The sequence below is a fragment of the Nicotiana sylvestris genome, chromosome 5 (assembly GCF_000393655.2).
Source record: "Nicotiana sylvestris chromosome 5, ASM39365v2, whole genome shotgun sequence".
In the NCBI taxonomy this organism is placed as follows: domain Eukaryota; kingdom Viridiplantae; phylum Streptophyta; class Magnoliopsida; order Solanales; family Solanaceae; genus Nicotiana; species Nicotiana sylvestris.
The window spans coordinates 93,121,490-93,148,989 of NC_091061.1; the positions used below are offsets into that span (position 1 = coordinate 93,121,490).

The following is a 27,500-nucleotide window of genomic DNA, read 5'->3' on the forward strand; positions in this document are numbered from 1 at the left end:
TGACCAAGAAGGTTAGGAAGATGAAGAAGTCTCAGGCCTCAAACAAGTCTGTGGATACATTAGCCAATGAGGTTGAGAAGATTGCACATACAGGACACATGCCAATGGACCTTCTCATGGAGGAGACAGTCCCAGCAGCACAGACAGCACCAGAGGCAGCAGCCGGCCAGTCCAAGGAGCCAACTGCAACATCACACACTGTTGAGGAGTTGATTCAGATGCTCAGCAACGTCGTAGTCCCCCAGTTAGAGGATGTGGAGATCTATTTAAAGGATACGGAGGGTGCTGATGATGAGGACCCAATGCAGACAAAGACCACATATAGAGTTCTCTTTACTCTCTACCCTTTTCTCTATTCTTATTTGTTATTAGCATTAAGGACAATGCTATCTTTCATTTGGGGGGTGGTCCATTTTGATTTGATGAAATTTGGTATGTAATAACCATTACAATATTTTTCTTTATCTTTATTTTCACTTTTGGTATCTATATATTCGTTATTTTCACTTTTGGTATGTATATATTTTTAGCATTAGATGTATATATTCATCTCCATTTATGTATTTATTCGCTTTACCTCAAGTTTGTATATATTCAGTTTATTTTCGTGGTTTACTTCATAACTTCTTTGGTTATTTTCCGTTAGTAGCATAGCTTCTTATTTTCTTTAGTAGCTTCTTTTTAAGTTGTTACCTTCTTTTTTATGCTTTATGTGAACAATAAGCCTTTGGTTTTCTTAATGTCACAGTTCTTTCCAAAGGTGGATGTTGTGTGAACCGGGTGGCTCTTCCCAACGATGGATGGCATGACAACCTTCTTAAGGGGTTGAGTCTGTTTTTTTTATGTTTTGGTATATATAGTAGTAATGAATAAAAGTGCCTCAAGCAGTCTTCACTTGGTACTAACACATTTATGTTCGATCTTATGGTTAGAAACAAGTGATTGGCAAAGAATAGCTCTATTTCTGACCTTTAGACTCTTGTGTTGACTAAAACAATCATCGAGTGGTTTCTTTGAGCCTTTTGTGATGTTCAATCTTACATAGGGTTGTTGTGGGCCCTCGACTCTGTCTCTTTAACAATCCAGCAGCTTGAGAGGTGAGGTATTGAATTGCAAGTCCAAGCTCTGTGCCAATAAGTCTAGAACTTGCCCTGAATGTTTGTCTAGGTGAAATTCTAAGTGTAGCTCGACTTGAGAAATGATTATAGGCTTTACTTGATCTAATTTGAAACTTTAAAGCTTCCGTAGCCTACCAATATGATATCCCTAGTCAACCCCTTTGAGCCGAAGCCCATTTTCTTTCAATAACCACGTTACAAGCCTTTATCCGTTCTATAATGACCCTCTCTTGGCACCCGATCTTTCCTTGGCATTCTTTATAAATAATTGGCAAAAGCATAAGTTTGGGAGAGAGACAAGGAATGTGAATGTGATAAAAGGTACAAATAACAAAAAGAAATGAAGAAAAGGGAAGGCAAAGAAAAGGAAAAAAGGCAAAAAAAAAGAAATATGTCAAAAAGAAAGTGAAAGTTGAAAGGGATTCAAAGAAAGCAATGATGAAAGGCATGAAATGATTAGAAAGGGAGAAAAATGATTGTCATGAGAAAGAAAGAGTGACAGTGTGTCTCTCTAGTTCCCCTAAGGAAGCAGAAAATGACCCAAAGAGTCAAGGAAGTATAAGCCGAAATGAGAAAATGGAGTGCTTAAGGAAAGATGAAACCATCATATGTTAATACGGCCTACCTTGATCCAAAAGCCTTCATTACATTCCCGAAAAACGCTCTATATGATTTTAAGTTGAGTGAGCTTACATTAGTGGTGATTTACATAAGGGGCAAGCTTATGGTACTTAGAGCCGGACTTGTGACATTTTTTTGAGAGAGATAAGCGTACTTCTTCACAATCCTTGTTTTGAGTGTTACATTCTAAAGTGAGATTTGCTTATGGAGAGTAGAGAAGGAGGAGTTTGGGTTCCATAATGACCTATGTAATAGAGCGAGCTTCCTTGGTGAATTAAGTTAACTCTTGATGCTCTAGTATCACAATAGAACTATGGTACTCAAAAGGTCATAACATAGTGTTGTTGATAATTCATTTGTGTTGAGGGTAATTGTTAGTCCCAATTGATGCATGATTGATTCACCTTAAGGCAGTTGAAATATCCTTCTATTTTAGTGGAGATGGGAATTACATTATTTGCTTGAGGACAAGCAAAAGCTTAAGTTTGGAGGAGTTGATAAGTAGGGATTTTAACCTATTATTTGCTCTCTTTTAGTTGTGTCTTGGACCAAAAATGCGTGAAGGTACTCCTGAAAACTAATGTAATATGCTTGCTTGTAGGATTTGTTCAAAATGAGCCAAATGAGTTCTAATCAACTCATAAAGAAGTCAAAACTTAAACAAAAACCGAGAATGTTCCAAGAGATTTGAAACGCGGACCGTACAAATATTGTGCGGCCGCAAAAGCCACAATGCGGCCGCGATCAGAAATACACAGTCCGCAAAAGGGAGGTTTAGAGAGTTGCATTTTCAAGCTAATTAATAAGTGTTGACCGCACCATAAATGTGCGGCCGCAAAAGTCTCTCTGCGGCCTCGATGGAAATTATGCGGACTGTGATGCATGAAGTTCAGAGACCTCACAACTTGAGCAAAAGAAATAAGTGCGGTCGGCGTCAAAATTGTATGGCCATAGAAGTCCCTTATGCGTCCACGATTGAAATTATGTGGTCCGCAAAACTCAGCTCAACACAGATCCAGATTTTAAGAACATGAACCACGATCATAATTACGCGGCCGCGAAAGTAAGAATTCGGCCGCGCTCATAATTACGTGGCCGCAAAAACTCCGCAAGGTTATTTTTGTCTGGAAATTTTAGCATAGTATAAATAGAACTTTTTGTCATTTTTAGGTTATGTTATGTATTAGAGGAGCACCTGAGACGGTTGAGTTTTATATTTTGGGAAATTTTGTACTATATTCATCTTTTAACATTATATTTTAATACTTTAATTTAGTATTATGAATTTTATCTTCATTTCATCTTTAATTTCTGTTATTTCCATGAGTAGCTAAACCCATAGCTAGGGTTGTGGCCCAACCCCTTTGATGGGTATTTGATTTTAGGGCTTGAATATGAATGGGTTAGTGATATTTAGCTTAGTTCTTGCTAGAACTATAGAATTAATGGTTGCAAACATTGATTCATGCCTTTATGACTTAGTCTTTACTTGAGAAAGAGGGACTAAGTCTAGGAAAACTAGGTTAACAAGGAATTGTGGTGAACTCAAGAAATTGATAGCCCAAATTAAAGGGTTAAACCTAGAGATAGTAATACCCTACTTTAGCTGATATCACTTGAATTGCATGAATATCCATTTGGACTTGAGAAAGCCAAATTGGGAAAAATTACTCAAACTACCAAGACGTATAGAGTGAGTACACGGGTGTGATAGCTATATTACGACCCAAACTAATCAAGCTTTCCCTAGATTCTTGCAACCCGTTAGATATCTACCTAGGTGGAAGTCACGACCATAGTCTCTTTAATCATTTAAAAAACATCAGCAAAAATATTTTCCTTAGTTTCAATCATTGCAATCTTAGTTAGAAGTAAAAATCAAACTCAAAACTTGTGAAAGTGTAATTAGACTCAAAGCCCGCATCTAGATTAGATATAAACCTAATTCCAATTATTAACTCCCTATGGATTCAATCCCGACTTAGTTGGGTTAAAACTGCATAGACCACCCTCTCTACTCAATAGTAGTGTAGGCGTGGAACCGATCAGTCATCACAATACTAATATAATATTCTTCATCATAAATGGTGGAATTAGTGTTGTATGATTGTCACGCATCACCTTATGGGGGCCATCATGGAGGAGATAGAACAACTGCAAAGGTACTACAATCCGGTCTCTTTTGTCCAACTTTATTCAAGGATGCCCATGCATTCGTTAAGAAGTGTGACCAATGTCAGAGAACAGGAACAATCACAAGGAGGCATGAGATGCCTTTGAATAACATCCTAGAAGTTGAGCTTTTTGATGTGTGGGAGATAGATTTTATGGGACCATTTATACCGTCCAGAGGAAACAAATACATTTTGCTAGCAGTTGACTACGTGTCAAAATGGGTGGAGGCAATTTCTTTGCCAACAAATGATGCCATGGTGGTAGCTGCTTTTGTGAAAAAGAACATATTTTCGAGATTTGGGACTCCACGTGCCTTAATTAGTGATGAGGGGACTCATTTTTGCAATCGGTTGTTGAATAACCTTCCAGCTAAATATGGAGTTCGCCACAGAGTTGCTACATAATATCATCCTCAAATAAATGGGCAAGTTGAGTTGTCAAACAGAGATATAAAACAGATATTAGAGAATACGGTGAGTGTAAATAGGAAGGATTGGGCTGCAAAGTTAGATGATGCCTTATGGGCGTATAGAACTGCATATAAAATACCAATTAGGGCATCCCATTACAAGCTTGTTTATGGGAAGGCATGTCATTTGCTCATTGAATTGGAATACAAGGAATACTGGGCCATTAAGAAGCTGAACATGGACCTTGAAGCCACGAGCGAGAAAAGACTTTTGCAGTTGAATGAGTTAGATAAGTTCAGGTTGCACTCTTATGAAATTGCTAAGCTCTATAAATAAAAGACAAAAAGATGGTATGACAAGCATATCATGTCGCGTCACTTCGAACCAGGTCAACAGGTATTATTATTCAATTCTAGGTTAAGGCTGTTTCCTGGAAAGCTAAAATCGAGATGGTCAGGTCCATTTAAGGTGGTGAGAGTCACTCCTTATAGTGCAATCGAGCTACGAACTTTAAATGGTGAAAGAAATTTTTTGGTAAATGGACATAGAGTTAAGCACTATTGGGAAGGAATGATTAATCGTGAGAAGACCAAGGTTGTACTCGTTGATGAGTAAACGAGACTCTGCGTCGTGTCGTGACGTTAAATCAGGTGCTTGTTAGGAGGCAACCCAATTTTTATTTCTTTCCTATTTTAACTTCTTAATTTTTCTTTTGGTTAGAGTAGATAGAGTTTTCCATTTTCTTTGTAAGTATGGAAATTTTAGATATAATGGTGTAGGACATGTAAATTGGGTATATAAAAGGCTCGGGGTATAGGGATTCAAAAAAATGTGAAAATAGTGCCCATGCTAGCGCCCAGCGCTGCCTGGGGCGCTAGAAAAAGAATACTTCAAAACCCCAGCACCAGGCAGGGCGCCAGGTGCCGGACTGGGGGGCGATCCAGGTAAGTCCATTTTTTTTCTTTTTTTTTCTAAACCATACCCATTTAACCCAACCTAAATACCCATTTACACTAATACTACAACCCATCCTAATACCCATATCCTTTCCCAACCCAACTTAACCATCACCCAAACCCACCCAAACACAAAAACATCGTTCAAACCAAAAGACAAAATTCTGAAGCCTCCGCTGATTTTCTCTTCTTCCTCACCAAAGTTTCTCTAAGTTTTTCTTTTGCCCTCCCTCTACACTCTCCAGGTAAGTTATACTTTCTTCTTCTTCCTCTTCTTCTTGTTTATATATTGAATTATTAATTATCCCATTCCCAAAAGCCCTAATCCCCTAATATTTTTCACTATGTAGTTCTTATGAAATTTTTATGGTGGGTGACTTGTGTTGGTCGAAATTGTGTGATTATTGTTTTAATTTGTTTCTTTTAGTAGTTCTAGTGTAGTTAGTTTAGTGTAGTTTAGTTGCTTTAGATTAAAAAAGTATAAAAATAAAAAAGAAAAAAAAATTGAAAAAGCTAGGACTTTTCCCGACGATGGATCTTTTGGACAATTTTCTTGAGGGATAAAGTCCAATTAAAAAAACACCAAAAAGATTTTTCTTTAGAATAGATAGGTAGTATTCCTTGGTTTTTCTTTGGGCACCGGTTCTTTTTCAAGGATGTAGCTCGAACCGAGTACTTTATTTTTTTTAGGAATAGTTTAGGAAGAAACTGAGTCGCTTTTAAATACTCATTGACATGGGTGATGCTGGTACATTAGGCTAGGACATACATTTTATTTTCCCGTGTATTTTGTTTGAATTGTGAAGCCTAAGTAAAGTAAATAGCCTATTTTATGACGCCTTTTCTCAGTCGTTTGACTCGTATGCTACATAGTGCAATATTGCTTAAATTCCTCAATTATGTGTGCTTTCTTGACTTGAGAGTTGATCAAAGCCGTCTTGATTGAGTCATGTGCAATGTGTGTGTGAGGATTTGTGATTTTCGGTGCTATCCTTTGTAGACTAGAACTTGCCCCGTGTGTTAATTGAAGCGAAATTGTAAGTTGTGCTAATCTATGAAATGACGTTGGCATTTTCTTGCTTGATCACGGATGTGCTTGTCACATAAAAATAAAAGTTTCCATTGCTAGCCCCTTTGAACCTATAAACCTTTCTTTGGCACCCACATTACAAGCCATACCCCTATTTTGTTCTTAATTGGATGTTGATTGAACCTTTACCTCCTAAGGTACTTAGTTGCTGAACGAAATAAGGTTAGAGATTGGGGAGTAGCTTTTTGAGTGGAACCATGGAAGGGCCCGTTGGTGCACTAAATTTGAATTCAAATGACACTAGCCAATGAACCTTAATGTATGGAGTGTGTGAAAAAAAAAAGAGAAAGAAAAAAAATATGATATTTCAAATAATGTAGAAAAATACACACCTCCAACTCTTAATGATTTATGCTAGTGGAATTATAGAAGTGCTTCATTGAAAAGAGGGTCATGTTGTATATGGCAAGTGAATTGGTTGAGAAGAGTATGTGCTTGAATTGTGAATGTAGTGTATTAAAGTACTTAGGAGGGTTAGTCACTATTTTTAGATGTATCATACCCGTCCCTTAGCCTACATTACAAACTTAAAGTCCTAATTGATCCTAGATTTGGCTAGGTTAAATTAGTAGAGATATACACTACGGGCAAGCTTATGGTACGACCACGGGATGCATATGAACTCTTTGTGAGAGTGAGCAAATTTTGTTCAATTGTGTGATGTCCTTATTCTATATTCAAAAGTATATTTGAATGTGTAGACTATTTATATTCACTCTTTTGTTTGTTGGTGAGGGCACATGATCTCATGAATGATTGGTAATGTTGTAAACTTTCTTGTTGGATAAGTTCATGAATTGAGGGTGCTTAGTGGTTACAAGTCGGCTTTTGAGGTTGGGTGGTGACAAATAGGTTGTTGAAATTGATTGAATTGAAGGGTTATACTTGGGCATGCTTAAACGGGAAGAATGTGAAATTTTGTGTGTTCATGCTTGTGTGCCGGTATTGATCGTAGTCAAGGGTATAATGTGTGGTTAAAAGTTACGGTGCTCCTCTAAGATTGAGACTTGTACGTAGCTGGGGGTTTATTAGATAGTCCCATTGCTCGAGGACGAGCAAGAGTCTAAGTGTGGGGTGTTGAAGTTTCTCTTAAAGTATATATATTTCTATGTATATCACCTCATATTTTACTTTTATTTCGTGAATTTGCGATGTTAAATGTTATGATTTATATTAATTTGAAGTGTTTTTATGTGTAGGAATGACTCGGGAGCAATTGGGGCAAAACGCTCAAGATTTGAGCCAAAACGAACAAAACCGGGAAGTTGAGTATTTGGGTGCCACATGCAACGCCCTGGTGGGCGCCTGGCGCTACCCAGAGCGCGGTGATGTGATTTTGTCTTATTTTGCCGGGGACATGGTTTATCCGGCTCTAGACCTACCCAACACGTATAAAAGAAAGACTAAGCCTATTTTAGAGGGGGGAGACGCCACTTTGGAGAAAAAATACACACAAGAAACATCCGGGAGCAAGAACATCTAAGATTCCTTCATATTTTCTAGTATTTTCAATTATTCAAAACTTATGCAATTATTTTATTACATCATGAGTGGCTAAACGCCCATTGTTCAGGGGTTGTGATTTAGTCACGAATATTGTCGTTTAACGTTGACTTAACTTCGATTATAATTCACTAATATATAGTTGTTTCTTCAATTCTGTGATTAATTGCTTAATTGTCTGGCCAGCAGTTAGGTTCTATTTACTATCTATGCTATGCTTGGGAAAGCCATGTTTATATTAGAGAAGAATTTAAGAGAGCATGATCTTAATCTTTAGGGGGCGGATTTGTGGTTAGGATATGAATATACCTAGTCACCGTGCTTAATTAAATATCGTAATCTTAATGCGTTCTAAATAGATTGATTCCATAGGAATATAGGCGTTAATCTATTTTGAATAGGCGAGTAGTACTTCGGGAGAAGGCTATGAGAGCAATTATCGATTAATTAGAAACCATGAGTGAATTGTATGAAAGGGAGAGTTAACTAGAACACAATAGGATTGGTGAATCGATCACAACCTGGAATACTTGTCTCTACTGAATACACAACAATTAACTTGTTACTTGATAATTAGTTATTATTTAGAATTTGTAGTATAATACAATTATACTATTGGACTTTGATTTTAGCTGGATTGAATAACAATTTTAGTGATATAGTTAGTGGTTTATACAAGTCTTTGTGGGTTCAACACTCAACTTATTATTATATTACTTGTCGACAATGTATACTTGCATGTGCGTTTGGGAGAAACATCAAGCATGCTCGTGAGTCTTATACTATGACTAATGTGACTCTGTTTGTAATGTTCATGCTTTATATAATGATTCCTTTTGTTGAACAAGGCTTGTGGAAGTATTAGTGGTAATTGAACATTGAAGAGCGTTGGCTCAGGTTGTAAAATGATTTGTGGAAGTATTATTAGCAATTGAACATTTTAGAGCATTGGCTCAAGTTGTGATTGAGTTGTGAAGTAAATGTGGAGAAGAGAAGAGGTTTATGATATTGTCTCCCTTACCGGGATATGGTTGTTATACTATTGTTCCCTTCCCAGGATTTTATTGTGATTTTATTGATTCCCTTGTCCTTATTGCTTTGTGGTTGTTGTTTGGGTAAGGAAGAGTGTTAATGCACGAAGGGTAATGTCGTGCATGATATTTGTGAGAGAGTGTTAATGCATGAAGGGTAATTCTGTACCATGATATGAGTGATAATGTACGAAGGATCATTTTGTGCCATGTTCATGTGAGGTAAAAGCATGAAGGGTGATGTCGTGCCGATTTTATTGATTTCATGGTGAGGACGAGAGTAAAACCACGAAGGGTGATGACGTGCACTCGTCTTTTATTTCTGATTCTTGTTGATAATTTAATTTTGGTGTTCCTTATATTTATCTGTTTTTCTTCTGTTATTACTTAATGTTCCCCGCAGCATGTTTCCCCCTCATATCCTTAACTGTACATTTTTGCGTTTATTTTCCGATGTATATGATTTAACTGCACAAGTTTATTTGGTATTCTGGTCCTATCCTTTTTACTACTTCGTCGAGGTTAGGCTAGGCACTTACCAGCACATGGGGTCGGTTGTGCTGATACTACACTCTGCACTGTGTGCAGATCCCGGTGCTGCAGTTTTTGGACCATAGTGAGGGTGTTGTCTTCAATCCATTTAGGCGACCCAAGGTAGTCCTGCAGGCGTCCGCAGGCCTTGGCGTCTCCTTTTATCCTTTCATCCTATTTCATTTATGTATTTCAGAAACAACATTGTATTTATTTTTTGGACCCTTATTTGTAGTATTCCTAGACCGTCTGTAAAATTGTGACTCCAGTTCTGGGTAGTTTATGTTTAAGGATTTGTATTGATAAAATTTAAAATGGTTATATTATGTTCTTCTGCTTATTAAATTCCGTTGTTTACATAATGTTGGTTCTTAATTGTTAAAGGATTAAAATGGGAAAAAGGTAATTAATACAAATGGTTGGCTTGCCTAGCTTTTACCAGTAGGCGCCATCACAGCTCCCGATGGTGGGAAATCCGGGTCGTGACAAGTTAGTATTAGAGCTCAAGGTTGCTTAGGTCTCACAATACACAAACATGCTTAGTAGAGTCTGAGGGATTGGTACGGAGACGTATGTATTTATCCCCCAGAGGCTACAGAGTTAGGAAAAACTTCACATCTATTCCTTCTCGTCGTGCGACTTGACTTCTCAATCCTAATTGAACTTCCACTCTGTTCTTTTGTAGATGGTGAGAACACGTACCGCTTGATCAGCTAACCAACAGCTTGAGCCCTGAGTAGCAGCTAATGTGTAGGGAAGAGGTCGAGGCCGTGCTAGGGCCCAAGGTAGAGGCAGGGCTCATTCTAGAGCTCGAGAAGCAGCACCAGCGGCGGAGCCTTAGGTTGAGTTTGACGATGAGGTTCCAGCAGGACCAGCTCAGGTCCTAGAGGAGTTCATCGCCACCTCGGTACTTCAGGATACTCTAGTTCATCTAGTGGGCCTTATGGAGAGTGTTGCCCAGGCAGGCTTGCTTTCGGTATCACCAGCTGTCTTCTAGGCTGGGGGAGGAGCACAAACTCTAGCTACCTGCACTTCAGAGCAGATTGCTCCCCAGTTTCAGACTCCAGCAGCTCAGCCAGTTAGAACAGTTCAGTCGTGTGTGGTAGTTCAGACCTGTGATGGAGCAGCTATGTCTACTAATGCCTTGTAGAAATTGGACAGGTTCACCAAGCTCTTCACTACCACTTTCAATAATGCATCTTCTGCGGATCCCCAGGATTATTTGGAAAGCTATCATGAGGTTGGTTCTCAAGAACATGGGGATAGTGGAGACCAATGGGGTCGACTTTGCTGCTTTTCGCTTATCTCGATCCACCAAGACTTGGTGGAGAGATTATTGTTTGGCTAGACCAGTTGGGTCACCAGCTTTGACTTGGGATCAGTTTTCTCAGCTATTTCTGGAGAAGTTTCTCCCTATCACTCAGAGGGAGAACTATCAGAGGTAGTTTGAGCGTCTCCAACAGGGTTCTATTACTGTTACTTAGTATAAGACCATATTTATTGACTTGGCCCGTCATGCTCTTCTTATACTTCCCACTGAGAGAGAGATAGTGAAAAGGTTCATTGAGGGACTCATTCAGCCTATTCGATTGTAGATGGCTAAGGAGATGGGGAGCGAGATTTCTTTTCATGAGGCGGCCAATGTGGCTAGGAGAGTTGAGATGGTTCTATCACAGGGGGTGGTTAGGGTTCCAACAAGAGGCCTCGTCATTCGGGCAGGTTCAATGGTGCCTCATTTGGAGGCAGAGATTATTTTGGTAGGGTCCATCCTCCCAGGCCATTTCATTCAGCACTTTAGGCTTCTCACGGTGCTCTAGGTGGTCGTGGTTCTCATACGCAGTATTCTGATCTGCTACCCTACAGTGCACCGCCAGCTTCTATCAGTGCACCTCCACTCCAGAGTTTTCAGAGTGGTTATTCAGGCCGTCAGGGTTTGCAGTCTCAGCTGCCGAGGGCTTGTTATACATATGGCGATATGGGGCATATTGCTAGATTTTGCCCTCGAGCACCGAGCAGCTCTTACATCAGGGTACCCGTGCTATGGTTCAGGCACCGAGTATTCCACATCCCGCCCAGCTAGATAGAGGTAGAGGTAGAGGTGTTAGAGGTAGAGGTAGAGATATTAGAGGTGGAGGTCAGGCCACTAGAGGTGGAGGCCAGCCAGCAACAGGCCTTCCTAGAGATATAGTTTAGAGTGGTGGGGTGCAGCCCCGATGTTATGCTCTTCCAGCCAGTCCTGAGGCTGAGGCTTCCGATGTAGTTATCATAGGTACTATTCTGGTTTGTAGTAGAGATGCTTCAGTTCTATTTGATCCAGGATCTACATACTCCTATGTGTCATCTTATTTTGCACCGCATTGATCAAGCCTAGTGATTCTTTGAGTGATCCTGTATATGTGTCTACACTGGTGGGTGATTCTATTATGGTAGATCGTGTCCATCGTTCATGTATAGCTGCGATTGGGGGTCTTGAGACTCTTGTAGATTTGTTACTTTTGGACATGGTTGATTTTGATGTCATATTGGGGATGGACTAGTTATCACTTTACCATGCTATCTTTGACTATCATGCCAAGACTGTGACCTTAGCCTTGCCAGGATTACCTCATTTAGAGTGGAGAAGGACTCCTGGTCATTCTACCTATATTGTTATCTCATATATGAAGGCTCGGCGTATGGTCGAGAAGGGGTGTTTCGCCTATTTGGCATATGTTCGTGATTCTAGTGCTAAGGTTCCTTCGATGGATTCTGTTCCTGTAGTTTGTGAGTTTCCTGAGGTATTTTCTTCAGACCTGTCGGGTATGCCACCCGACAGGGATATTGACTTCTGCATTGATTTGGTTCTGGGCACTCAACCCATTTCTATTATACTGTATCGTATGGCCTCGCCTAAGTTGAAAGAATTGAAGGAGCAGTTGCAAAACTTGCTTTATAAAGGCTTCATTAGACCTAGTGTCTCGCCTTGGGGTACGTCAGTGTTGTTTGTTAAGAAAAAAGATGGAACGATGAGGATGTGCATAGATTACCAGCAGTTGAACAAGGTTACAATCAAGAATAAGTATCCATTGTCGAGGATTGATGATTTGTTTGATCAGCTTCAAGGTGCCAAGGTATTTTCGAAGATTGACTTGAGATCTGGATACTATCAGTACGGGCATTATGAGTTCTTGGTGATGTCATTCGGGTTGACAAATGCCCCAGCAGTTTTTATGGATTTGATGAATAGAGTGTTCAAGCCTTACTTGGATTCGTTCGTGATAGTCTTCATTGATGATATTTTGATCTATTCCCGAAGCCGGGAAGAGCATGAGCAGCATCTGAGAGTGGTCCTTCAGACTTTGAGAGATAGTAAGTTGTATGCTATGTTTTCGAAGTGTGAGTTCTAGTTGACTTCGGTTGTATTCTTGGGTCATGTTGTATCAGCAGAGGGTATTCAGGTAGATCTGAAGAAGATAGAGGTAGTTAAGAACTAGCCTAGACCCGCATCAGCTATAGAGATCCAGAGTTTCTTGGGTTTGGCAGGCTACTATCGTCGGTTTGTGGAGGGGTTTTCTTCTATTGCAGCCCCAATGACCAGGTTGACCCATAAGGGTGCCCAGTTCAGGTGGTCGGACGAGTGTGAGGCGAGCTATCAGAAGCTCAAGACAGCTTTGACTACGTTGCCAGTGCTAGTTTTTCCCACAAGTTCAGGGCCATATACAGTTTATTGTGATGCATCTCGTATTGGACTTTGTGCGGTATTGATGTAGGATGGAAAGGTCATTGCTTATGCTTCACGTTAGTTGAAGATTCATGAGAAGAATTATCTAGTTCACCATTTGGAGTTAGTAGCCATTGTTCACGCATTGACGATTTGGAGGCATTATCTATATGGCGTGTCATATGAGGTGTTCACGGATCACAAGAGTTTGCAATACTTGTTCAAGCAGAAGGAGCTAAATTTGAGGAATAGAAGGTGGTTGGAGCTATTAAAAGACTATGATATCATCATCTTATATCATCCGGGAAAGGCCAATGTGGTGGTCGATGCTTTGAGTAGGAAGTCAGCTAGTATGGGCAGTCTTTGCATATATTCCGGTCGGTGAGAGACCGCTCGCTTTAGATGTTCAGGCTTTGGCCAATCAATTCATGAGGTTAGATGTTTCTTATACCAGCCGTGTGTTAGCTTGCATGGTCGCTCGTTCTTCTTTATTGGAGCGTATACGAGATCAACAGTATGATGATCCTCACTTATGTGTCCTTAGAGACACGGTGCAGCACGGTGTTGCCAAATGGTTACATTAGAAGATGATGGGGTTTTGAGGCTACAGGGTCGAGTTTGTGTGCCTAATGTGGATGTGATTCGAGAGTTGATTTTAGAAGAGGCCCATACTTCCCGAAACTCTATTCATTCAGACGCCACTAAGATGTATCAGGATTTGCGGCAACATTATTGGTGGAGGAGGATGAAGAAAGATATCGTTGCATATGTGGCTCGGTGTTTGAACTGTCAGCAGGTACAGTACGAGCATCAGAGACCTGGTGGTTTGTTCCATAAGATTGAGATTCCTAAGTGGAAGTGGGAGCGTATCACTATGGACTTCATTTTTGGACTCCCACAGACTTAGATAAAGTTCGATGTAGTGTGGATTATTGTTGTACATTTCATTCCTGTGGCAGTCTCCTATTCTTTCGAGAGGTTAGCTAAGATCTATATCCGGTAGATTGTTCGTATTCATGGTGTGCCCGTATCTATCATTTCGGACCGAGGTACACAGTTTACCTCACATTTCTAGAGAGCAGTTCAGCGGGAGTTGGGCACACGGGTTGAGTTGAGCATAACATTTCATCCTCAGACGGACGGGCAGTTCGAGCGTACTATTTAGATTTTGGAGGATATGCTCCGAGCTTGTGTCATTGACTTTGGAGGCTCGTGGGATTAGTTCTTGTCTTTAGCGGAGTTTGCCTACAACAATAGCTACTAGTCGAGTATCCAGATGGCTCCTTATGAGGCTTTATATGGTAGGCGGTGTTGGTCGTAGGTTGGAAGGTTTGAGCCGGGTTTGGCTCGGTTTTTGGGTGCGGATCTAGTACAGGAGGCCTTGGACAAGGTCAGAATCATTTAGGATAGGCTTCGTACAAATCAGTCCAGGCAAAAGAGTTATTCCGACCGTAAGGTTCGAGATGTGGCGTTCATGGTCGGTGAGCAGGTGTTGCTTCGGGTGTCGCCTATGAAGGGTGTGATGAGATTTGGGAAGAGGGGCAAGTTTATCCCTATGTTCATTGGTCCTTTTGAGATTCTTGATCGAGTGGGAGAGGTGGCTTACAGACTTGCATTACCGCCGAGCTTATCAACCATGCATCTAGTGTTTCATGTGTCCATGCTTCGGAAGTATCACGGTGATCCATCCCACGTGTTAGATTTCAACACTGTCCAGTTGGACAAGGACTTGTCCTATGAGGAGAAGCCGATAGCTATTCTAGACCGGCAGGTTCGTCAGTTGAGATCAAAGAGTTTCCTTTTTGTTCGTGTTCAGTGGAAAAGTCAGCCTGTTGAGGCAACGACCTGGGAGTCCAAGTCCGACATGCAGAGCCGATATCCCCATCTTTTCTCCGACTAAATTACTTCCTTCTTATGTCCGTTAGAGGATGAACGGTTGTTTTAGAGGTGGAGAATATGATGATCCAAAAGGTCATCACTTGTGTTGCAAGTGAATTCAGTGTCCCGAGGCCCTAAAACCCTTTGTTTGTCTTATTTCGATATGCATGCGCAGTCTGGTCGTGTATCAGGAAAGCTATTTTTTGAAAATCTATGAAAAATGATAAGTTTTGCTTTTAAAATGAATTTAAGTTGACGTCAGTCAATATTTTAGGTAAACGGACCCGGACCCGTTATTTGACGATCCCGGAGGGGCTGTAGGAAAATATGGGACTTGGGCATATGCCCGGAATTGAATTCCGATGTCCCAAGCCCGAGAAATGAATTTTTGAAGAAAATTATATAATTGAAATTGTAAGAGCTTTTGGGAATTTGAAGGTATTGGAATATGATGGTATCAGGCCCGTATTATAGGTCTTATCTGATATTTGAGTTGAGCCCATAAAATTTGGTAAGAAAAGGATATGAAATGACATGAATTGGACCCTCTATTATTAAGAAAATGGAACTTAAGAGTTCTTGAGGTTTTTCTTTGATTTTGATACTAAATTCGTTGTTAAAGTTGTTAATTTGGCGATTTGATCGCACGAATAAGTACATATGCAATTTTTGAGTTAGTATGCATGTTTGGTTAGGAGCCCCGAGGGCTCGGGTGAGTTTCGGATAGGTTTCGAGATGTTTTACACTTAGGAAAAAGTTGCAGGTTCAGAGAAGTCGCGGGTTTCTGAAGCAAGGTCTCGCGGCTCGCTGTGGGGTCTTCGCGACTGCTGTGGGATTTATGCGGTCCGCGGTGAGCAAGGCCAAGCCTTCGCGGCCACGCTCGATTTTTTACGGTCCGCTGTGCAGCTCTGCGGCCACAAACCCTTTATGCGGTCCGCAGAGAGGGTCTGAGAGGAGTATATTTAAATGGGACTCTTCAGTTATTTTTCAATTTTCAAAACCTTGAACCATAAGAGGTGATTCTTCAAACACTCTTTCTTCCCCAAAATACTAGTAAGTGATTTTTAACTAATTTCTTTCACTCCTTAACTTCTTTTTACAAGATTTCATCCTAGAATCTAGGGTTTTCATGGTAGAATTGGGAATTTTGGGTGAAACCTAAGAATATTAAAATTTGGGGATTTAGACCTCAAATTGAGGTCAGATCTCAAAACCAATTATATATTCGAGCTCGGGGGTGAATGGGTAATCGGGTTTTGGTCTGAATTTCGGGTTTGGACTAAGCGGGCCTAGGGTCGATTTTTGGCTTTTTTGGGAAAAATCACTTGGAAACCTATTTTCATGCATTAGAATTGATTCATTTAGCATTTATTAATATTATTAAATAAATGGTGACTAGATATAAGCGAATTGGAAGTGGAACCAAGAGGTAAAGTGGTAGTTAAGGATTGATTGTGTTCGTGGCTTTGAGGTAAGTATTTGGTCTAACCTTAGCTTGAGGGATTAGGAGTCATGTCTTATTTGCTACGTGTTAATTGTTGAGTATGACGTATAGGCATGGTGACGAGTATTTATACGTTGATGTCAAGCATGCCCGTGAGTCTTATACTATGACTAATGTGACTCCATTTGTAATGTTCATACTTTATATGATGATTCCTTTTGTTGAACAAGGCTTGTGGAAGTATTATTGGTAATTGAACATTGAAGAGCGTTGGCTCAGGTTGTAAAATGATTTGTGGAAGGATTATTGGCAACTGAACATTTTAGAGCATTCGCTCAAGTTGTAAATTGAGTTGTGAAGTAAATATGGAGATGAGAAGAGGTTTATGATATTGTCTCCCTTGCCGGGATGTTATTACTTTTGATGTTATCTCCCTTGCCGGGATGTTATTGTTTTGATATTGTTTCCCTTACCGGGATATGGTTGTTATACTATTGTTCCCTTGCCAAGATTTTACTGTTATTTTATTGATTCCCTTGCCCTTATTGCTTTGTGGTTGTTGTTTGGCTAAGGAAGAGTGTTAAAGCACGAAGGGTGATGCCGTGTATGATATTTGTGAGAGAGTGTTAATGCACGAAGGGTGATGTCGTGCCGTTTTTGTAAGGTTAAAGCACGAAGGGTGATGTCCTGTCGCACGATGTACAATTCTGTGCCATGATATGAGTGATAATACACGAAGGATCATTCCGTGCCATGTTTATGTGAGGTAAAAACACGAAGGGTGATACCGTGCTAAGCTTATTGATTTCATGGTGAGGACGAGAGTAAAAGCACGAAAGGTGATGTCGTGCACTTGTCTTTTATTTCGGATTCTTGTTGATAATTGAATTTTGGTGTTCCTTATATTTATCTGATGTTCTTCTGTTATTACTTGATGTTCCCCGCAACATGTTTCCCCTTTCTATCCTTAACTGTACATTTCTGCCTTTATTTTCACTGTATATGAATTAAATGCACAGGTTTATTTGGTAGTCTGGTCCTAGCCTCGTCACTAATTCACCGAGGTTAGGCTAGGCACTTACCAGCACATGGGTTCGGTTGTGCTGATACTACACTCTGCACTGCGTGCAGATCCTGGTGCTGCAACTTTTGGACCGCAGTGAGGGTGCTGTCTTTAGTCCATTCAGGCGACCCAAGGTAGTCCTGCAGGCGTCCGCAGGCCTTGGCGTCTCCTTCTATCCTTTCATCCTGTTTCATTTATGTATTTCAGAAACAGCGTTGTATTTATTTTTCGGACCCTTATTTGTAGTATTCCTAGATTGTATGTGAAATTGTGACACCAGTTCTGGGTGGTTTATGTTTAAGGATTTGTATTAGAAATATTTAAAATGGTTATATTTTGTTCTTCCACTTACTAAAATTCCACTGTTTACATATGTTGGTTCTTAATTGTTAAAGGGTTAAAATGGGAAAAAGGTAATTAATACAAATGGTTGGCTTGCCTAGCTTTCACTAGTAGGTGTCATCATGACTCCCGAGGGTGGAAAATCTGGGTCGTGACAGCTCCTGAGAATGTGCTTTGACTACAGGAATTTGAAAAAGGTTACCATCTAGAATAAGCATCCGCTACCGAGCATTGATGATTTATTTGATTAGCTTAAGGATGCTAGGGTAATCTTCAAGATTGACTTGAGATCGAGGTATCATCAGTTGAATATCAGGGCTTCAGACATTCCTAAGACAGCTTTAAAGACCTATTATGGGCATTATAGGCTTTTGGTGATATCTTTTTGTTTGACTAATGCCCCAGTAGCATTCATACATTTGATGAATTGAGTGTTTCAGCCTTATTTTGATTCTTTTGTCTTAGTGTTCATTGATTACATCTTGATTTATTCCCATAGTAGGGAGGAGCACGAGCGGCATTTGAGGACAGTGGTTCAAGTTTTGAAGAAGAAGAAGAAGTTATATGCCAAGTTCTCTAAGTGTGAATTTTGGTTAGATTCAGTGACATTCTTAGTTCGTATGGTGTCTATTAAGGGGATTAAGGCGGATCCGAAGAAGATTAAGGCAGTCAAAGTTTGCCCAAACCTTCTACGGCTACGGAGATTGGGAGTTTTTTGGGTTTCACTGGTTACTATCGATGCTTTGTGGATGGTTTCTTGTCTATTGCATTTCCATTGACTAAGTTGACTCAGAATGGTGCTTCATTTAGGTGGTCTGACGAGTGTGAGTAGAGCTCTCAGAAGCTCAAGATTGCTTTAACTACAGCTCCAGTTTTGGTATTTCCTTCAGGATCGGGGTCATATACGGTATATTGTGATGCTTCGCATATTGGTCTCGGGTGTGTGTTGATGCACGAAGGTAGGGTGCTTGCTTATGCTTCGCGTTAGTTGAAGCCCCATGAGAAGAACTATCTGGTGCATAATTTGGAGTTAATAGCTATTGTACACACACTTAAGATTTGGAGGAATTAATTATATGGCGTGTCTTGTGAGGTGTATATAGATCATCGGAGTCTTCAGCCTCTATTTAAATAGAAAGATTTGAATATGATGCAACCCAAGTGGTTGGAGCTGTTGAAGGATTATGATATCACTATTTTCTATCATCTAGGAAAGCCAATGTGGTTGCAGGTCCCTTGAGTAGGAAGGCAGAGAGCATGGGGAGTTTATCATTCATTTCGACTGTGGAGAGACCTTTAGCTATGGATTTTCAGGTGTTGTCCAATAGATTGGTGAGGTTGGATATTTCGGACTCAAGTAGAGTCCTTGCTTGTGTTGTATCTCAGTCATCCTTGTTTGAGTGCATTAAATATCGCTAGTATGATGATCCCCACTTGCTTGTCCTTAAGGGCATGATGCAACACGGTGATGCTAAGGAGGTGACTAATGGTGATGATAGAGTATGGAGACTTCATGGTCAATATTTGGTTCCTGCTATCGATGGATCGAGAGAGTTGATTCTTGAGGAGACTCATAGTTCAATGTATTCTATTCATCCGGGAGCTATGAAGATATATTGTGACTTGAAGCAACATTATTGGTGCAGGAGGATGAAGAAAGACATTGTTGGGCACATTTTTAGATATTTGAATTGCCAGCAGGTCAAGTATGAGTATTATAAACTTGGTGGTTTACTTCATAAGATTGATATACCGGAGTGAATGTGGAGCGCATTACTATGGACTTTGTGGCAGGTTTGCCAAGGAATATGAGGAAGTTTGATACCATTTGGGTCATTATTTATCGGTTGACCAAGTCGGCTCATTTCATTCTGGTCATGACTTCCTACACTTCAGAGCATATGGCTATGATCTACATTAGGAGGATTGTTCGCCTTCATGGTATACCTATTTCTATAATCCCAAACTGTGGCACTCAATTTACTTTGCACTTTTTGAGGCCGGTCTAGTGTGAGTTTGGCACACAGGTTAAGTTGAGTACTATAAATTTACCCTCAGATGGAGAGGTAGTCCGAGCAATCCATTCAGATCTTGAAGGACATGTTGAAGGCATGCACTATTGATTTTGGAGGCCAGTGGGACCATTTTCTAACTTTAACAGAGTTTGCCTAAACAACATCTATCAGTCGAGTATCTACATAGCTCTATATAAAACCTTATATGGGAGGCAATGTCGTTCTCCGGTTGGTTGGTTCGATCCTGATGAGCTAGGTTTATCGGGAATAGATTGGGTTCGTGATGCTATGGAGAAGGTGAAGCTGATTTAGGAGAAGCTACGCATAGTCCAGTCTATGCAAAAGAGTTGTGCGGATTGGAAGGTTCGTGATGTAGCTTACATGGAGGATGAGAAAGCTCTTCTTGGTGTTTTTCCCATGAAGGGTGTGATGAGGTTTGGAAAGAAGAATAATTTGATCCCAAGGTTTATTGGTCCTTTTGAGGTGTTGGAGAGAGTTGGCAAGGTTGCTTATAGAACTGCTTTGGCTCCTAGTCTTTTGATAATTCATCTGGTGTTCCATGTTTTTATGCTTCGGAATTATCACAAAGATAAGTCTCGTGTTTTGGAATTCCATATAGTGCAGTTGGATGGAAATCTGGCGTATGAGGAGGAGCCGATGGCCATTTTGCATCGGCAGGTTCGAAAGCTTAGTACTAAGGAGATCGCGTCACTGAAGGTGCAGTAGAGAGGTCAACCATTAGAGGAGGCGACTCCGAGCATGATATGTAGAGAAACTATTCTCACCTTTTTGGCATTTGAGGTATGACTCTAAACATATTCGAGGATGAACATTTGTTTAAGAGGGAGAGAATGTAACGACCCAGCGAGTAATTTTATGTATTAGAGCCCTGATTCCCCATTTGATGCTTCCCATGTGCTTTGAGGTTATTTTATGACTTGCGGGGATGGTTGGTTTAGTTCTGGAAGGCTGCACAGTGAATTGAATACTTAGTTCTATGTTAGAAGCTTAAGTAATAAGAGTTGACCAAGATTTGACTATTGTGTGAACGACTTCAAATTTGTGTTTTGATCATTCCAATATTTTTGTATGGTAATTTTGGATGTAGGCGTATGTCCGGACTTGTATTTAGAGGTTCCTAGAATGATTTAGCTCTATTTGCTGAAAGTTGGCAATTTTACAGTTTAGAAAATCCATAAGTTTGACCTTGAGTTGACTATGAGGATATTGGGGTCGGATTGTTATTTTGGGACATGAAATAGGTCTGTTTTATTTTTTGGTACTTGTGTGCAAGGTTTAATTTCAATTCGAGTTTGTCTGGTATGAACCGGACACTTGGTTGTGAATATTTAGAGTTCATAAACTTGAAGGCTTGCATGATGTGTTTTGGTGTTTAATTCTTGGTTATGGATGTTATTTTGATGTTTTCAGCTTATGAGCAAGTTCGTATGCGATTTATGTACTTGTGTGGATATTTGATGAGGGACATAAGGGGTTCGGGTGAGTTTTGAATTGATTTTTTGGAGTTAAGGATTTTCTAGTACTGCAGACCTCACATTTGCTATGGTTTGATTGCATTTGCAAAGGTCCGCTATTGCGTACTTTTGACTGCATTTACACTTATTGGATGAAAAGTCCATATTTATATCTGTTGCCGCAATTGCAACATCCATATTTCCAAAGAGGAATCCGAATTTTCGACATTAGGTCTATTTTTGATCTTCTTGTTTGCATTTGCGATGACTGCTGCTTAGGGGCCATGTTCGCATTTTCGAGCCCTTCTTCACATTTTCAAGGGTCGCATTTGCAAACCCTTTGTCGCAAATGCGACTTCTGCAACTGGTTTTAATGAGCCAATTTTGGGACTTAGACCCATTATCTCATATTTTGAATCCTAGACTTGTAGAGAGGCAATTTGTGAAGAGGATTTTCATACAAGGCTTTGCAGTAAGTAATTACTACCTTATTTTGATATTATATCTTATTTTTCGATAGATTATTATACCTAGATTATGGGATTTGGAAGAGAAGTTTGGGGGTTTTGACTATGTTTTGGAAAAATAAAAAATTGAGTCGATTTGGACTAGGTTTTAGAATCTAATCATATATTTGGACTCGTGGGGCTATGGATAGTCGGGATCTACCCCTTGACCTGGGTTTTGGCCATATAGGTCCAGGATTGATTTTTGTTGACTTTTTGGAAGTTGGTTAAATATTGAAACTTTATTATTTGGAATGATTCCTATAATATTGTGTGATATTATTGAATTATTTTTTGCTAGATTTGAGCCAGTCGAAGGTGTTCTTTTAAGAAAAGGGCTATTTTTGAGAGTTGATTTGGGATTATTTAGGTAAGCAACTTGCCTAACTTTGTGTGAGGAAATAACATTTAGGATTTGGCCTTATTTGCCTTACTATGTTATGTGCAAAGCGACGTGTATATGAGGAGGTAAGCATGTACACGGGTGCTATGTGTGGTTCTGAACGAATTAGATCATAGGCTTCTAATGTTCCTTATCTTGATGATATACTTTATATGAAACATGATTAATCGTTTTATGATTACATGAACTTAGTTGCTGCAATTGATTTTGTTGTAGTCATATTTTATAGGTTGAACACTCATCCGCAATTTATTATTAGCATGTCCTTGTATACTTTATTGATAAATTATGAGCTTATGTCTTTTGATGATAATTTGGCATACTTCATTGTTATGATCATGACACATGTGGACATGTTGGCAGATTAATTAGGTATTGGCACAAGGTTTTTACTATGCGATTGTGATGATATTGTGGCACGAGGTTTTTACCATGTGATTGTAATGATATTTTGGCACGAGGTATTTGTCATGCGATTGTAATTATTGTATGTACGAGGTTGTTGTCGTGCAGCATGTAGATACAGATCCATGCCCTTATGGTCGCCCTCTCATATTTCTCTCTTAGTGGCGTACACAAGGATTGTTGTGATTGATTATGTGTAGAATATAAGGGTGGCATTTCATTATTGATGTTGTGTAGAGTATAAGGGTGGAATTTTATTGTTTACGAGTGGAGTATAAAGGTGGCATTTCACTGTTGAGTTCATGTGGCGGTATAAGGGTGGCATTCTTGATCATGCACATGCATTCTTTATGCTTTGTCATGTATTTAAACATGTTTTCACGTTGTTTTTAACATGTTATTCTATGCTTTTATTATTGACTTGTAGTTCCTTTGTCAAAATTTGATTTACTTGTGATGAGCTGATAACTCTTGTTTCGCTGAGTGATGGTACTGATCTATTCTATTATATCCTTGTTGCCAGTTATTTGATATATTGTACCGGTTTTTTGATTAGTGAGTATCACATGACATGAACCTCATCACTACTTCACCGAGATTAATTTTGATACATATTGAGTACATGTTGTCCCGTACTCATACCACACTTCTGCACATTTTTGTGCAAATCCGGGTGTTGGAGGTAGCGGATTTTTAGAGTGAGTTCTTTGTTGATCGAGAGGATTCAAGTTAGTTTTGCATGACCGTCGCAGTCCCTTTCCTTATTTTGATACTGTCGTTTTCGCATTCAAATAGTGTTGTATTTTTAGAGATTTGTTTTATATATTCGATTTAAAGCTCATGACTCTGTACTACCTAGTTTTGCGAGTTATGTCGTGTATTGCCGTTTTGGCTTATATTCATCACTATTTCCGTTGTTTATGATAATTTAGACTTATTATATTATCTTCTGGTGATGTAAGGTTGTTGATATGATTGGCTTACTTAGTCTTGAAGGTTAGGTGTCGTCACGGCCATTTGATGGGATTTGGGTAGGGGCACACCAATTCTTACTTAAATGCATGAATCAAGCCTATATGTACTATACATTTCTATTTTATAGATTATAGAATAGGGAGTTGACTTTTTTAACCCCATGTGTCCCTTATTGTGGGCTATTAGTCACAGTGGAAATAAAGTCGACATATGACAAGACCATTTTGACGTCCATAATACCTTTATAAGTGACTCAACATAAAAACAAGTACTTCAATTCATTCCTCCGTAGAATAATGGAACCTCAAGTTAGCTCAAAAATGAAAATAGTGCTTCTAGTTTTAAACTGCATATTTCTAGCTGTAGGAACCTGTGGTGGCCCTTTGGTCATGCGCCTTTACTTCATCAAAGGAGGCAAAAGAATTTGGCTATCAACCTGGCTACAAACTGTTGCTTGGCCAATAAATTTCCTCCCTTTAGGCATCTCCTACTTCTATAGCCTCAAAAATATCAACGACAATAACAATAATAATACGAAGGTCATTCTGATGACTCCCCGGATTTTCGTGGCCACTATAGGAATCGGAGTCCTACAAGGATTTGGTAACTATTTCTACTCTTATGGCACAGCTAAATTGCCTGTTTCGACTAGTGGACTTCTATTTGCTACGCAACTTGCTTTCACCACCGGTTTTGCTTTCCTCATAGCGAAGCTGAAGTTCACTTCTTACTTAGTCAACGCCGTCATTTTGTTGACGATTGGTGTAGTGCTTTTGGCGCTACACTCTGGAGGTGATCAACCAGAGGGAGAGACAAAGAAAGAGTATATTTTAGGGTTTATCATGACCCTGGCAGCTGCTGCTTTGTCTGGGCTTATTTTTCCTTTGGTAGAGTTGATTTACAAAAAGGCACATCAAGCTATTACTTACACACTTGTGTTGGAGTTTCAGACAGTGTATTGCTTTGTTGCCACCATTGTTGCAACAATCGGAATGATCATTAACAAGGACTTTCTGGTATCTCTCTTTCTCTTTCCTCAATTTGAATCCTCTCCATTTGCGTTTTGTCCATTTATTACTCCTCTGCAATTTTACGCGGCATAATTTACTTTGGCACGTAATTTAAAAAAGAAAGAAAGATTTTTAAAATTTGTAATTTTAATCATGTTACTATCTGCGGGCTAACAATAAACTTTTGAAACTTATATCTTTAAATACGTCAAAACATTTATGTGATGCTGTAAGATTTTTGAAACTTATTGTTTTAAATATATCATAACATTTTTGTTGCTATAAATATTATCAAAAGTAAAATATGAAGTTTAATTTCAAAACTAACAGAAGGACCAGTAGATAATTGTTTGGTTTTAAAGTAATTTACTAGTATGAGTTTAAGTTTCATGCACTAATTACATAAAATAATGTGTAGTTTTAAGGTAATTTCATATAAATTTGATCATTTAAAATGTAATTTCATGTAAACATATATGATAAGAATTTAATTGTTAACATGATAAAAATAGTAGATAACATACTATAATTGATGGTTAAAAATATCTTGCGGGCAATTTCAAGGGAAGCAAAAGCAATTGAACTTGGAGAAGGGAGATATTATAACGTGATAATATGGAGTGCAATAATTTTGCAGTTCTACTTCTTAGGCACCATTGGAGTCATCTATTCTGCTTCTTCTTTGGTGTCTGGAATTTTGATTTCCGTTCTACTACCTGTAACGGAAATTTTAGCTGTTTTTATCTACGGTGAAAAGTTAGTGCAGAAAAAAGAGTTTCTCTTGCCCTCTCTCTATGGGGATTTGTTTCATATTTTTATGGTGATATTAAAGAAAGCAAGAAGAAAGAAAAACAATCTCCGGAAACAGATATGATTGATAGTAAAACTTGTACTCCGTGATCGAAGAGAATGGTTATTGTCAAGACTATTACAAGTCTACACTCCGTGTTTATATCAAACTAGTGTACTTTACCATGATTAAGTAATAAATAAGGTGAAGATGTACATTAATTAATACTACTTTGGTGTTAAAAAAGTATGCATACGAATAAATTTTTACCAACTATATGATATATTGGAATTTGTTTAGGTACTTATAAGAAAAATGGCTGTCGCCTTTCAAGGATTATTTTGTAGACTCAAAGTTCTGTTTCATAAATAATGACTTAGATCAGACTCAAAGTATAATGTTCGGTAGTAAGGACGAAGTACAACAAATGACTCCTGATAAGTCCGTCAAGCTAAGGAATTGTGATGGACGGGGGAAAATAGCTAACCGGAGAAAAGAGGTTAATTGAATCCCTTCGTTGAAAAAAAGATATAGGGCAAAATGATTTCTTGTGGTATATATGTACTGATGAATCTCCCTAACAAAACTGACATTTTTGTAAAGAGTCAAAGCGATTAAAATATTGTTTTTAGTCATAACTACAAATTTTATGCATGACATTCTAATATATTTAGTGAATTCCCTTCTATGAATTTCTGGCAGTCGAGTAGTTGAGTTCACCATGATGATTTTTAAAGTTCAAGTGATAGTTTTGAAAGAGGACTACCGACTACGTTACGTTTCTCAACAGTAGGTTAATAGGATCGCACGGAAGGTCGCCTAATCATCAACGAATTAAAAATAAGAATTTTGGTGAAAATCATAAATTTCAAAGTTTAACTGCGCTATTTGTGTCTTGAATCTATATGAATCCTAATTATGTCAGATTTCATAGTAGTTTTGGAAAATCGTTATTTGTATGTTTAGGAAAACTATTATTTTAAAAGCTATTGTCCTTGTAGGTTTGAGAAACCTCCTTGTGGGTTCTTTAACCAAGTTATATTGCTCCCTGGTTTTTGGGTCACTATCGCCTTGTCATCTTTTGCCATGGAACCTTAGTATCTTTCTGAATAATGTCCCAGAGTGCTAAGTCTTCACCTTCCAGAAAATCACGTTTTTCCCACCATCCATAGTGCTTTCTATTAAATAATGATGGCCTTGTGGATGATTTTCCTCCTTGAACAAGGTATACATTCCGTGCTTTTAATCCAACTCAAGCCTAAGAAACTTATTCAATGGTCACCGCTAATCGCTTTTGGTCCCAAATCTTTGGAGTTACTTTTTCCAATAAACGTTAGTTATATTTTTTTTATGTTATTTATACCAGTAACCGATTTATGGATGAGTGCTCTTGGAGTAGTCGGTCTAGCCCTGAACCTACGTGCCTATGACTTTGTTTTTCAGGAAATTCGTGCAACGGAAGATCCTGAATTTGAGACTTTCTATACCAAAAATATTCTCTTAAACGAAAGTATTCGCGCTTGGATGGCGGCTTCTCCTTGATAGGGTGCAAGGTGTTCTACTATCGCCCTTCCTTTTTGGTTACATACGTGATGTCAAATTTAGATAGACGCAGTAACCATCTTGTGGTCCTTCCCGTTACGTTAAGGTGGGTTTCTTGAACAAATACTTTTTTTGTAGGTCCATATAAGCTATTAAATATACTGGGTAAGACAACATGTAATGCCTCAATTTCCGCCTTACCCAAACCAAAGCCAAGCGAGTTTTCTCCAAATTGGTATACCTGGTCTTGTAGTCAGTCATTTTTTTATGTTGGTAGTATATGGCCCTTTACTTCCGCCTGTCAACCATAACTACTCTGAACGTTAGGAAAGATAAGGGAAGACTTCCTAAGCGAAGTGATTGAAGGAACTTGACTTACCCGAACCGAATGATAGCGGCTTAAAGTGTTGCCTATCACGAGCAGCCTCGCTAGTTGATCGGCAGGGAGGAGCATCTCAAAGTATGGGGCAAAGGATCTTGTGTTTGAACTTTGTCTCCCCGGATCCACCACAGGTTG

The 27,500-nt window shown here is 39.2% G+C and overlaps 3 protein-coding genes across 10 annotated transcripts in view; all 3 read left to right on the top strand.

Annotated features, from left to right (window-relative positions):
* The first annotated feature begins 17,922 nt into the window (after window positions 1-17,922).
* LOC104247423 (uncharacterized) lies at window positions 17,923-19,623 on the top strand. The gene is made up of 4 exons (XM_070146569.1): window positions 17,923-17,933; window positions 18,365-18,454; window positions 19,074-19,194; window positions 19,282-19,623. The coding sequence occupies exons 1-4, from the start codon at window positions 17,923-17,925 to the stop codon at window positions 19,621-19,623; spliced, it is 564 nt and encodes a 187-aa protein (XP_070002670.1).
* Window positions 19,624-20,258: 635 nt separating this feature from the next.
* LOC138868986 (uncharacterized) lies at window positions 20,259-20,603 on the top strand. Its single transcript, XM_070146570.1, has one exon. The coding sequence runs from the start codon at window positions 20,259-20,261 to the stop codon at window positions 20,601-20,603; it is 345 nt and encodes a 114-aa protein (XP_070002671.1).
* Window positions 20,604-23,943: 3,340 nt separating this feature from the next.
* The window catches only part of LOC104247422 (purine permease 1-like), a 33,857-nt gene continuing 30,300 nt past the window's right edge, over window positions 23,944-27,500 (top strand). For 3 of the 8 annotated variants that reach the window (XM_070174531.1, XM_070174530.1, XM_070174528.1), the window contains exon 1: window positions 23,944-24,657. In XM_070174531.1, the coding sequence (XP_070030632.1) occupies window positions 23,962-24,657 (696 nt within the window). In that variant the 5' untranslated portion in view covers window positions 23,944-23,961. Of the gene's footprint in view, window positions 24,658-25,215; window positions 25,706-26,442; window positions 26,521-26,884; window positions 27,090-27,500 lie in introns of those variants that run through there. The other 5 variants (XM_070174527.1, XM_070174532.1, XM_009803436.2 and 2 more) reach the window with 5 other exon arrangements.

Excerpts from the sequence above, each read along its gene's own strand:
- LOC138868986 (XM_070146570.1), top strand. The coding sequence starts at position 20,259 with ATGGAGGATGAGAAAGCTCTTCTTGGTGTTTTTCCCATGAAGGGTGTG.
- LOC104247423 (XM_070146569.1), top strand. Across the intron at positions 18,455-19,073 it reads TTCTCTAAGTGTGAATTTTG|GAAAGCCAATGTGGTTGCAG; the intron begins GTTAGATTCAGT and ends TCTATCATCTAG. Across the intron at positions 19,195-19,281 it reads AGGTGTTGTCCAATAGATTG|TATGATGATCCCCACTTGCT; the intron begins GTGAGGTTGGAT and ends AAATATCGCTAG.